Source organism: Panthera tigris, chromosome B1 (assembly GCF_018350195.1).
Source record: "Panthera tigris isolate Pti1 chromosome B1, P.tigris_Pti1_mat1.1, whole genome shotgun sequence".
In the NCBI taxonomy this organism is placed as follows: Eukaryota; Metazoa; Chordata; class Mammalia; order Carnivora; family Felidae; genus Panthera; species Panthera tigris.
Window position 1 is genome coordinate 159624982 of NC_056663.1, and position 13806 is coordinate 159638787.

The following is a 13806-nucleotide window of genomic DNA, read 5'->3' on the forward strand; positions in this document are numbered from 1 at the left end:
TGTTCATATGTTAAGTCACTCAGTCCTCACAACAACACTACAGGGAGGATACTATTACTATCTCTATTTCTGAGATAAAGAAAATTGAAACATAGAATAACCTAAGGTCACATAATTGGTAAGTAACAAAACCAGGATTTAAGCCCAATCAGTCTGACTCAAGTTGTGTTCTTGATTACTATAAGTACACTCTGCACAAAAATACAGCTACAAGGATATTTATGTCAAAGCTGTTTAAAGTAAGCAAAATTTGGAAATTTTAAAATAAATGATTAAATAAATTATGGTATATCCATGAAATGGAATACTATGGTACCACTAAAAATAATGTATTTAATAACATGAAAAATGTTCATTATAAAAAAAAGTATGTTAGAAAACAGAATGTGAATTTCCTTATTTTAAAAGTGTTTTTAAACATGCATAGAAAAAACATTAGAAGACTAACAAAACGCTAACAGCAGTTATCTCTGAGGATTAAGTTTATAAGTGATTTTTATTTAATGTATCAATTTCTATAATGAATAAGTATCACCTATGCAATAAGAAAAGTTATTTTTCATTTCCTTCGCAATATAAGGTAAATCAGTGTTCTAATAATTTTGAGTAATGTCAAATTATATATACACTTGTAGATATACTTGATTTTACATATACATTTTTATTTCACTTTACCTTCCAAGAGCTGTGAGCTAACATTGACAAAATCAATTTTCTTCCGGAGATATCGCTGATTCAATTTCCAAATGCATGAAATAAATGCATTCTTTTCAGCAGTGCTGCTGGCAACCCATTTATATATTTTTTCAAAATGTAAATCAAATTCAGGATTTTCCTGAAATAAAAATATACAAAAGATATTGTTTTTTGATCATATCCCTTTTTCATTATTATAAAATTGACATTCAATAAAATGAAAAGCTGAAGCTGTTCTTAAAGAAAAAAAATCACCATTAAAAATCAGCCAAGTGACTTACAGAGAATGATTCAGAGAATTCAATTTATAGGAAAAACTTTGTTTACCTCCCAAAAGAAGCTGGATAAAAAAAAACAACACAGTGTTTTAGTAATTTCCTTCCTATGCCCCTGAAGTATATGAGTGGAAGTTTAAGATGGTAAAGCTCTGTGTCCCAGCTTCCTAGTCTATGAGGTGACAATGGTCTCCAATTTTGATGTGGTCATAATTTTTCTTTTTAAATTGCCTATGGGGTTTTAGAGTCATACCTATGCTTTGATAATGCACTATTATTCATAACTGTAATTTGACACTAAATCCTTCGTAAAGAATGTATCTTCTATATACACAACATGTGAGAAAAAGTACAATCTACATCCCAGTGTGGTTTCCGAGAACAAATGAGATGAAAAGCATGGACTGATTCAGTTCTCAATTTTGAAAATAGAGAATAATTAAAGGTGCCTCAAAAATAAAAAGTTCAGGGGCGCCTGGGTGGCGCAGTCGGTTAAGCGTCCGACTTCAGCCAGGTCACGATCTCGCGGTCCGTGAGTTCGAGCCCCGCGTCGGGCTCTGGGCTGATGGCTCGGAGCCTGGAGCCTGTTTCCGATTCTGTGTCTCCCTCTCTCTCTGCCCCTCCCCCATTCATGCTCTGTCTCTCTCTGTCCCAAAAATAAATAAAAAACGTTGAAAAAAAAATTTAAAAAAAATAAAAATAAAAATAAAAAATAAAAAGTTCTGGTTAGCCTGGAAGTTCTTTCGAATGACAAAGAAACTCAACTCTTGTGAGAGAAGTGCACCATGCTCTCTCTATTTCTTAAGCCTCATTGCAGTAGTGACTTCATACCAGCCTACTGTTTCTCCCTTGAATGTAGAATCACCTGTCATATAAAAGATGAAAACATATGGATGTATGCTGTTCTTCACATCCAAGGAATTAAAAAATAGATTCAAATGTTCTTAATGTTGTACGAGAAGATAATAAAATATTCAATTAATTCAAAGTGTTATTTACGGAAGGACAAAATGTAAATAAATGCCTAAAAGGTAAGTGAAGTTATATCAGAGTTTCACTGTGAAAACGGGATAATTTAGGTATCAGGACTTGAGCTGGTACAACAATAGCATTATGGAAGCATGGAACTACTAATTAGATCAATAAGCAGAATTGGAGCATCAAAAGATAAAAAATTGGCATTTATAATGAAGAGGTAATTGCATTATTACTTATAAAAAAACCTAAGAGTATTGGCAACTAATCCAAAACTTGATGGGAAATGATCTCTTCCCTGGGAATATTTCCCATAATGCCATAAAAGAAGCTGAGTGCTCCAGTGGCAACACTCACACAAATCAATGTGTGACACTAAATGGCTAATGTTAGGCTATGTATAAAAATTTTATGTTTTATATCCATATATAGTGTACACACGCCAAGGTGCCTACATAAAATGAAAAAAAAATCCATTAAGAAAGCGAGCAATGAGGCATCAGCTGTGAGAAAGCATTCAAATAAGCATCAGCAATGTTAGTGAATTATGCAAGTCAATGGGGTTATAAAGTGCAAAACTATTGAAGGAAAAAGCCTCTTTAATAAAGACGCATTTCTAAAAAGCCCTTACAGTATTTTCTCTTAACCAGAAACCTACCAAAAAAGTCTCTACTCTTGATCTTTTCCCATGGTAACAGAATTTATTAAACAGTTTATTGAAGTGTTTTGGGTGCCCCTTAGGGATAAAGCAATGGCCCACTGTGCCTAAAATACTTATAGAAAGGCATTCTCTACATATGTTAGAAATCTGAATTCTGAATTGCATATTTTAGATACATGAAGCTCCCCTGAAATTGTTTTTGCTTCATTTAAAAAGTATTTTGCACCTGACTCAACTGCCTGTCATTTTGTCCAGCTTTTAGTTCCCCAGAAGTCTGTCCCAGGATAAGGACAAAGTCAGACTTTTATTTTATTGGATTACTCTACGGAGGTAGCTTTTATATCTCTGGACCTTTTAAAAATAAATGTGTGAGACTGGAAGGGTTAAATCAAAGGGCATCTGAAATTACATTAATGTAAGCCTTGCTATCAGCCCATCACAAAACATTTCCCAGATCCCTGGAGGTGCCTTTGGTTGCAGAGGAAGATGAGGGGCAAGGTTAGAGAGGCTGAGGAGGAAGGAAAACCTAACTTAACCAGAAGAGCTCCACTTGGTTTCTTTGAAAAAAGGGTATTGCTGTGAAAAGCCTTGACTTGTCGGAAATAAATGTGGTCCTTTCACATGACTGTCACATTATTCAACTTTCTTAAAGTTTGAGTGTGGCTTAAGCGAGAAGTGTAATATTTACATTCTTATATCTTAGTCTCTAAGTTCCTTAAAATAAGGTGTTTAACCCACTATTGCTTCCTTTACTTGAGCCACAAATATGAAAACATGGTCTCAAAAGGCCAGCCTGGTTGCCTCAGATGATGATTTTACATTAATTTGTGAAGACTAAGAAAGATTCACTTTGGTTATAGTATTACACACCATTTTGAACTAAGTTTTACCAAAACAATGAAGGTTTTTAAAAACCCACTCACACGACACTTTAAAAGGTGTACTTATATATGGACTTTATACTAAATATATAATCTATATAAATCTATATAAATCTATAATCTAATCTAAATATAGAAACACCTAGTTATTTTGCTCCAGTTTACATAACTTGTGCACAAACATAATTGTAGCTCAAAAAAAGTAAAAACAATGAAACATACATACGTTTTTATTTAGTTGCTTGAGACTGAGGTGTGGGAAATGAAAGATTTAATGATACATTTTAAACTAATTCCGGCTTAGTTGGTAGAGCAGAGGGTCACAAAACAAGAAATGTAGGTCATCTTAGAAGACATAATACTATGTTATAAGATGAAAGACACTTTTTGAACACAGGTCAAAGAACTAAGAAAAACGTACTTTAATAGCATCCTTGGCATCTACCACAGCAAGGTCTCGAAGGGCCCAAGCAATCTGCCTTTTGTAGAAATCTCCTTTGTCGGATTTCTTGACTTTGACCATCTTCACCTGCACGGGGCGTTCAGTTGTCACTGTTGAGTAAAACATACTTTCACTAGAAATAGTCACTCACTTATTCTTCATCCATTCATTTACTCATTGCAAATACAGTTGTCAGGTGCCTGTACATGATACTAAACCAGTATTATATATTATGTTAAACCAGTTAAGAGTAGTATTTCCTAACACACGCTATGACTGAGGGATGCACAAAGTATCAAAGGAACATCTAAATCTCAGACGACAGGGTCAGAGAGAGGCAGATTCCTTGAGAAGTAAAGCTTCAGACCAGTTTTGAAGGAAGAGTATGAGGTAGATAAAAAGAGTCCTAGTGGTGCCTGGGTGGCTCAGTCAGTTAAGCATCCGACACTTGATTTCGGCTCAGGTCATGATCTCACAGTTTATGAGTTCGAGTCCCACATCGGGCTCCATGCTGATAGTGCAGAGCCTGCTTGGGATTCTCTCTCTTTCTCTCTCTCTTTCTGCCCCTCTTGCACACATGTGCTCATTCTCTCTCTTTCAAAATAAATGAATAAACTTTTTAAAGAAAAAAAGCTCTAAAGAATGACTGCCATACATAAAGCCAAAGGGGCTTGAAAGAGCATAACACCGATTCAGAGAACAATAAGTAGTTCAGTATGGACTATACATGTAATAAAGTGGATGGAAACAAAGTTACCAAAAAAGATGAAAGTTCAGATCACAAAGGACCTTTATCTGAGGTTGTAGGGGTGCTCTTAGAGGATTTTAATTGGGGAAATGACCTGCTCTAACTTGTTTCTAAAAATTACTCTAGCAGCAGAATACTGGATGGATTGGAGTGAATACCAATACATTAAAAAATTTAGATGAAGTGGTTAAATCTCTAAAAAATGTAAATTACCAAAAATGACTTAAGAATAGAAAATCTACAACCACTAAAGAAAGTGAAGTGAAAAATCTCTCCCCCAAAACTTAGTCTAACACAGTTTTACTGGTATCTTTTGCCAAGCTTTCCAAGGAAACATTCCAAATGCACATAACTATTCCACTGTACAAAAAACAAGGGAACACTCCCGACTTACCTTATGACTTTGGTTGCAAGGCCAAAGACAGTATACAAAAGAAAATTACAAGACCATGTCACTAATGAACATGGGTGAAAAATCTTATAACTACAAATGTACAAATAATTATGAATAAATACTGCAGTGGCAAACTTAATCCAGGGGCATATACAAAAAATAATATTTTACCAAGTGTGAGATGTACATTTTTTCCCACATTTTAACATCTCTGAAATCAGAATATGTCTTAACAATCGAAGTAATATTGCAGCATTTTTTAGTGGTGCATAAAAAAATAATATATGCTATAATAGATGGCATATAGTACATCATCACTGAGTTAGGTTACTCCAATAACTCAATTTATTATTTGAAAAACCAAGTACCATTACTCACCACACTAACAAATTAAGGAAGAAAAGTATATGATAATCTCAATGATTTGAAAAAGTATTTGATAAAACTGAACATCCATTCATGATAAAAAATCAAAAAGAAAAAAAGTAAGAAGTCAGGAATAGAAGGGAACTTCCCTAGTACCGTCAAGGATAGCTACAAAAAAACCGCAATTATCATATATGATAATCCCTTTGAGATCACTGTATTGATGGTCCTAACCAGCAGACAAAAGTAACAAAAATAAATAAAAAATATAAAGAGTATAGAGGAAGGAAGAAAATATCACTATTTACAAAGAGTCTATGGACAAATTATTAGAATTAATAAGAAAGTTTAGCAAGATTGATAGATATAGAAATCCACATAAAGAACCAATTATTTCTAGATGCTAACAATAAATGATTTTTAAAATGTATTAATGTTTGGGGCGCCTGGGTGGCTCAGTCGGTTGGGCGGCCGACTTCGGCTCAGGTCATGATCTTGCGGTCCATGAGTTCGAGCCCCGCGTCGGGCTCTGTGCTGACAGCTCGGAGCCTGGAGCCTGTTTCAGATTCTGTGTCTCCCTCTCTCTGACCCTCCCCCGTTCATGCTCTGTCTCTCTCTGTCTCAAAAATAAATAAATGTTAAAAAAAAAAAATTAAAAAAATAAGAATAAAATGTATTAATGTTCAATAAAATTAAAAGCTTCTGCTCTGCAAAAGACAACATCAAGATAATTAGAAGACAAGCCACAGACTGCAAAAAAAAAAAAAAAAAAAATTTGCCAAAGACACATCTAATAAAGGAATGTTATCCAAAATATACAAAGGACTCTTAAAACTTGGCAAGAAAACAAAACAAAAAACCGATTAAAAAATGGCCAAAGACCTTAACAGACACTTCCCCAAATAAGATATACAGATAACTAATAAGCATATGAAAAGATACTCAACACCATATTTCATCAAGGCAATACAAATTAAAACAACGAGGTACCACTACACACCTATTAGTATGGCCAAATTCTAGAACCTGACAACACCAAATGCTGACAAAAATGTGGAACAACTTTCAAACATTGCTGGTGGGACTGCAAAACAGTACAGCCCCTTTGGTAGAGAGTTTGGTGGTTTCTTATAGAACTAAACACATTCTTCCCATATGATCTAGCAATCATACTCCCTGGTATTTACCCAAAGGAGTTGAAAACTTATGTCCATGCAAAAATCCACACATGGGTGTTTATAGTAGCTTTATTCATAATTGTCAAATTGACAGTCAAGATATCCTTCAGTAGGTGAGTAGATAAATAAACTGGTACACTCAGGAATGGAATATTATTCAGTGCTAAAAAGAAATGAGCTATCAAGCCATGAAAATACATGGAGGAAATGTAAATGCATACTACTAAGTAAAAGAAGCCAATCTGAGCAGGCTAAATAGTATCTGATTCCAACTATATGACATTCTAGAAAAGGCAAAGCCATGCAAACAGTAAAAAGAACAGTGGTTGGAAAGGGTAGGGGCTGGGGGAGAGATGACCAGGCAGAACACACAGGACTTTTAGGGCAGTGAAAATACTCTGTGACATTACAATGGTGGATACATGCCATTATACATTTGTCCAAACCCATACAATGTACATCAAGAGTGAACCCTAAGGGAAACTATGGTCTTTGAGTGATTATAATGTGTCAATGTAGCTTCATTCTTGGTAACAAATTATTGCCAATGTTGCCAGTGGTATTGATAAAGGGGGAAGCCAAACATATGTGGGGGCAGGGGGTATAGGGAAATGTGTGTACCTCCTTCCTCAATTTTGTTGTAAACCTAAAACTGCTCTAAAAAATTAAAGTCTTAAAAATGTATTAATGCTGGGGTGCCTGGGCGTCTCAGTCAGTTAAGAATCCAACTCTTGGATTTTGGCTCAGGTCATGGCCTCGTAGTTTGGGAGATCCAGCCCGGAGTTGGGGCTGACAGCATGGAGCATGCTTGGGATTCTCTCACCCTCTATCTGCCTCTTCCCTGCTCATATGTGCATGCTCACTCTCTCTCTCTCTTTCAAAATAAACTTCAAAAATATATTAATGCTAATAAATTATTATTTATGATCGTATCAAAAAATCTAGGAATAAATACAACATAGGTGAAAAACATTTAAAACTATACAACTTCTTGAAAGCCTTTTAAAACTCTAAAACTAGGGCGCCTGGGTGGCTCAGTCAGTTAAGCATCTCACTTCAGCTCAGGTCATGATCTTGCAGTTCGTGAGTACAAGCCCTGCATCAGGCTGTCAAGCTCAGAACCAGGAGCCTGCCTTAGATTCTGTGTCTCCCTCTCTCTGCCTCTCCCCTGTTTTCACTCTCTCTCCCTCTCAAAAATAAATAAACATTAAAAAAAGAATTTTTAAAACGCTAAAACTTATTGAAAGGCATTAAGAAGACCTAGATAAATGGAGAACTGCACCCTGTCCATTGACAAAATGACTCAATATTATGAAAGTGCAAGTTCTCTTTGAACTGAACAACATATTCAAAACAATTCTAATTAAAATCCCAACAAAATCTGGAACTTATCAAATTGATTCTAAAATAAGTGGAAAAATAAACAATCAAAACAAGACAAAATAAAGACCAGATATAAAAGAGAACCCAGAAATAGGCACACTCACATTCATCACTACAAACACGGACACAGGTAAATTAAAAACTAAAACATGAGGGGCAAAATTATAAAAATCTTAATTTTTTTTTAATGTTTATGTTTGAGAGAGAGACAGAGTGTGAGCAGGGAGGGGCAGAGAGAGGGAGACACAGATCCAAAGCAGGATCCAGGCTCTGAGCTGTCAGTACAGAGCCCGACGCGGGGCTCGAACTCATCAACTGTGAAATCATGACCTAAGCCGAAGTCGGACGCTTAACCGACTGAGCCACCCAGGTGCCCCAAAATTATAAAAATCTTAAAATACAGTGTAGGAGAATACTTTTATTACTCCAGGGAAGTGTGTATGTATGTATATGTATGTATGTATGTGTATGTGTGTGTATATATACATACACACACATACACATACATGTATATTTTAAACACTTATATTTGAGGGGCGCTTGGGTGGCTCAGTTGGTTAAGCATCCAACTTCAGCTCAGGTCATGATCTCACAGTTTCTGGGTTCAAGCCCCATGTTGAACTCTCTGCTGACAACTCAGAGCCTGGAGCCTGCTTTGGATTTTGTGTCTCCCTCTCTCTCCCCCTTCCCCCTGCCTGTGCTCTGTCTCTCTCTTTCAAAAACATTGAAAAAATTTTTAAACAAAAGCGGAAGCCATAAAGGATCAGATTGATTTGATTTTACTAAACTTAGAAATTTCATTAAAAGGCATCATAAAAAGCTAATACACAAAGCACAAACTGGAATGCATATAACCAACATAAAATCAGTAAATATATAGAACTTGTACAAATTAGTAAAAGGACACCAACACAAGAGAGAAATGAGCAAAAGGCTTTAAGACAAATTTCTAAAACAAGGAAAGTAAGTGGCCAATAAACTCATGAAAAGATTTAATTCATCAATTCATTATTAACAGGGAAATGAAATTTCAAACCACAATGAGATATTTCACACGCTTAAGTCTGTCAAAGCCAAGTTTTGGCTAGGATGTGGGGAAAGAACACAAAATACACACTGCTTGTGGGATTGAAAGCCAGTGTAACTACTTTTGAAAAAAATCTGGTAGTACAGTAGTGTTGAGCATTCACATACCTATAATCCAACAATCACACATTTAGGTATCTACCCTAGAAACTTCTTGCCTGTATACACTAAGAGACAAGGACAAAGATGCTCACAGAAGGGCTGTCTAAACAGTAAAACCTGAAAACAAACCTAATGTTCATCACTAGTAGGATGTATAAATAAATGGTACTCTCATAGAGTAGAACACTCATAGGAGTGAAAATCAAAGAATTATGGTTATATGAAAGAACGGAAATAAAAGTCATGAACATGAACACAATACTGAGTGGAAAAAGTCACAAAAGAATATATGCACTAGCATTCAATTCATGCAAATTTCAAAGAAACGCAAAACTAAACAATATGTTAACTGAGATTACAAACAAATACAGACAGATAGTAAAATGATAAAGAAAAGCAAGGAAAGACTAAACCAAAATTCAGGATACCAGTTACCTCTTAATAAGTGAGGGAAGGGAATGGGATTAGGAAAAGGCACACAGGGGATGCCTGGGTGGCTCAGTCGATTAAGCATTGGATTCTTAGTTTCAGCTCAGGTCATAATCTCATGGTTTCATGGGTTTGAGCCCCACATTGGGCTCTGCACTGACAGCTTGGAGCCTGCTTAGGATTCTCTCCCTCTCTCTCTCTGCCCCTCTCTAGCTCATGTGCGCTCTCTCTCTCTCTCTCTCTCAAAAAAAACAAAAAACAAAAAACAACTTTTTTTTTTTTTTAATGGAAAGGGCACACAGGACACTTCAAAGGTAATGGTAATATTCTTCTTATACTGGGTAGTGAGCACACATGTTCACTGTATGGCTAGTCTTCACACCTTATATATATGGCATAGATTTTTTGGTATCTACTCAATATTTAATTAAAGACAATTTTTTAAAAGTTATTTATTTATTTTGGGGGGGGGCAGTGAGGGGCAGCGAGGGAGGGAGGAACAGAGAGAGAGGGAGAGAGAGAATCCCAACAGGCTTGGTGTTGTCAGTGCAGAGCCCGACTCAACTCGATCTCACGAAGTGTGAGGTCATGACATGGGCTGAAATCAAGAGTCAGATGTTTAACTGACTGAACCACCCAGGCGCCCCTTAATTAAAGACAATTTAAAAAAATGAGTTTGTTGGCCCAACAGTTTTTCCAATTATAGAGACAACGAGAATTTTAAAAACAAGGAGGAAAAGTCCCCTAGGGACTAAAACAATAAAAGAATGCCAAACAAGAGCTTTTTCTTACTAAATACCCACCTGTGGCACACAGAAAACAGTTCTTTTTCTTTTTTCCTGCTTTGCAGACATTGACAATACTCAGCAGGCGTTCATCATTTGGTGTAAAAATATCTCTTTGTAACGCATGCTTGATTGCTGTCATTTTTAATCAGCTAAAAAAATTGAGAGTATAGATATTAAGCTTATTCTCAAAATCATTCTGTCCTTCATTGTCCCATTTGTAATTTAAAAAATGATCTTATTTATAGCTAGTAAGCATAGGAAGAATGATTTAATACATCAACATACCCATACCATAAAAATAAAAAGCTTTATGTTTGGAAAGGAAATTAGAGAACCAGTGTTATCAAACTTTAAAATCTTTAGAAGTGCTTAGCAAATACTATGATACAAAAAAAATTTTTTTAAGAAAAAAACCCATGCTCAATTTTTGAATATAAATTTTCTATATAAAGAGCTCTTATAACTCAACAATAAAAAAAATAACCCAATTAAAAACTGAGCAAAGGATCTGAATAGACATTTCTCCCAAGAAAATACACAAATGGCCAATAAGCACAGGAAAAGATGCTCAGCATCATTAACCACTAGGTAAATGCAAGCCAAAATCAAATATGTATCTACCTACCACTTTATACCCACCAGAATGGCTAAAATTAAAAATACAAGTGTTGGTAAAGATGTTTCGGAGAAAAAGGAACTCTTTCATACATTGTTGGTGATTGTAAAATGGTGCAGCCACTTTGGAAAACAGTTTGGCAGTGCCTCAAAAAGTTAAATATAAAATTACGATATGATCCAGCAATTCCACTCCTAGGTATATACTCAAGAGAACTGAAAATATACATCCACACAAAATGTTGTACATATATGTTCATAGCAGTATTATTCGCAATAGACAAAACATAGAAACAACTCAAATATCCACCAACTAATGAACTGATACAACAAAATGAATATCTACACATTGGAATGTTATTTGGTCATTAAAAAGAAATGAAATACTGATACATGCTACAACACTGATGAAACTTGAAAATATTATGCTAAGTGCAAGAAGCCAGTTAAAAGACCACATATTTTATGATTCTGTTTGCATGAAATGTTCAGAGTAGACAAACCCATAAAGACAGAATGATTTATGGTTGCTAGGGGTAGGAGCAAGGAGAAATGGGGAGTGACTGTTAATGAGAAAGAAGTTTCTTTTGGGTGATGAAAATGTTCTTGAATTAGTACTGATGGTTATATAACCTTGTGAATATACTAAAAACTACTGAATTATATGCTTAGGTGGGTAAATTTTATGGCATATGAATTATATCTCAATAAAGCTATCATAAAGAAATAGGTTTCCACTTACCTCCTTTTTCTCACTTAACTCAATGTCTTTTTTCAAATATCAACTTAAGTTAGATATTTTTAAAAATGTCTTTTCAACTTTATTTTGAAATATATATATTTGTGTATATATTACTATTTCCAATGTAAATGTGTAATACTTCATACAGGTAAGCTTGCTTAGGAAATTAACTTCTAACACCCTTTATATGGGAAAACGAAGAAATTATGAGTTTGAAATAAATGACACAGAATGAATTTTTACAATATGATGCCATTTTTGGAAGCTAGGTTATCACCTATACTTTACTCAATCTGTGAAACTTCGATCTCTGCTCCAACTCAGAAAATTGCTTTTCTCACAAAAAATCACATTTTCCAATTTTCATTCCTTTTTCACCTCATCTTAGCCTCTAGTCTTCTGACCTACCTCTCCTTCCTGTTATCATCTACCTGGCCTCTCCAAGCTTAATTTCTTTTCCACTTAGCCTGCAGGTAGCATTCACCCACACTGTCTCCTTCAATTATCTTACTCTGTGGACTTGTTCACCATGTTTTATCAATTTCCATGAACTGTATTTTTCTCCACTTCTCATGGGATACATATACCACTCAAGAAGGCCATATGTCCATGTTCACTGCATTCATTACAAGTATCTAAATCCAGTCAAAGCTAGACTTTCAGTGTTGCTCCGCAATCCTTTAACACTTCCTTTGAGGACCCCTTCCTACTCCCCATCAGTGTGCTGCAAATCTTTATTCACCTTCTTCAATTCTCAACTCTACTGTCAGCCTCCACCCTCTCTGCAAATGATGTCACCATCTACCCTGCAGAGGCTATAGAAGCCAATTTTCCCCAATTGTTTTCTTCTCCATCTCATTACATCTTCACCCATCCTAACCTCTATTCCACCTATTGCAAAAAATTTGCGTCCATGTTACTAATCACTTAATATGTTCTAGGGCCTAGACACTGCATTAAAAGCTCTACTCCACCCGATGTCCAAGATACACTGCATAACGGCCACTTTACATTGCTATCTCTGGGCTTTGTTCGTGCAATTTCCTTTTCCTGGTATTCTTTTCCCCCTAAATATTCCAACCCATTCTTCCAAGATCCTGCTAAAATGTCACCTCTTCTGTGAAATAATCACACATACAAGAAGAATAATTCCTTTTATATTTCTCAAACACTTCCCCTCTACTCAGCTAACATAGCACTTACAAACCATAATTTCTAGTTAGTTGAATTCTCTCCCACATTAAAGGTAGCTCTTTGTAGGAAAAGATCATACCTTATTCATCTGTGTATTCCTAGAACTTGGCAAAGACCTAGCAGGCATTTCAAAATTAAGCAAAATGATAGCACCAAATAACATGACAACTATAGTTTTCCTAAGATTTCCCTTTCCAACTCACATTTGTGAGCAAATGTCCAGGTTCAAAATCTGTCATATTTGATTATCCTCCTCCATTGTCAGCACGAAATCTGCTGCCATGTTCTGCTGATTTCTCATCTATATATAATTTACCCTTTACCCTTCCTTTCTGTTCCCACTGCTAACACACTAATCCAGGCTCACATCAACCAAGTCCATTTAACAATTCCGTATCTGGTTATCTCTTTGCAAGCTTCTGCAATCTCCAAACCCTTGATAAACAAATAATATTAAACATAGCTTTCATCACAACACTCCACCGCTCAACATTTTCCTAAGGTTCCCATATACAAATCTTCCACTCCAAGCCCTCTGCTCAGTGCAGTCTTTAAATCTTTGCTTAGGTGCTTTTCCATGCAGGGAATATCATCTAACCAAACCCTAATTACACTTCATGGTTTATATGAAATTGATTCAATAAACATCTTAATCCAAATTGATCTCTTCTTTCAATTGCTAAGGAACTTCCCTATTTACTAAACAATCAGGCACTTGCAGTCCAATTGGTCCATGAGATCATAAGCTTAGAGATCTCAAGAACTCTCTTGAAAGAGAGAGGAAGAGGTGCTCCAGCAAGGTTCTGTCTTCTTTCTTAGGTAGTCAGCAAGTACCTCTTGAGATAACCTGA

General features: G+C 35.6%; 1 protein-coding gene across 5 annotated transcripts in view; it reads right to left on the reverse strand.

Annotated features, from left to right (window-relative positions):
* EXOC1 (exocyst complex component 1) overlaps positions 1-13806 on the reverse strand; it is a 62201-nt gene that overhangs the window by 47067 nt on the left and 1328 nt on the right. For all 5 annotated transcript variants that reach the window (XM_015534738.2, XM_015534737.2, XM_042984495.1 and 2 more), the window contains exons 2-4: positions 10420-10553; positions 3910-4040; positions 676-835 (exon numbers count right to left, since the gene is read on the reverse strand). In XM_015534738.2, coding sequence (XP_015390224.2) covers positions 676-835; positions 3910-4040; positions 10420-10543 — 415 coding nt within the window. In that variant the 5' untranslated portion in view covers positions 10544-10553. The remainder of the gene's footprint in view (positions 1-675; positions 836-3909; positions 4041-10419; positions 10554-13806) is intronic.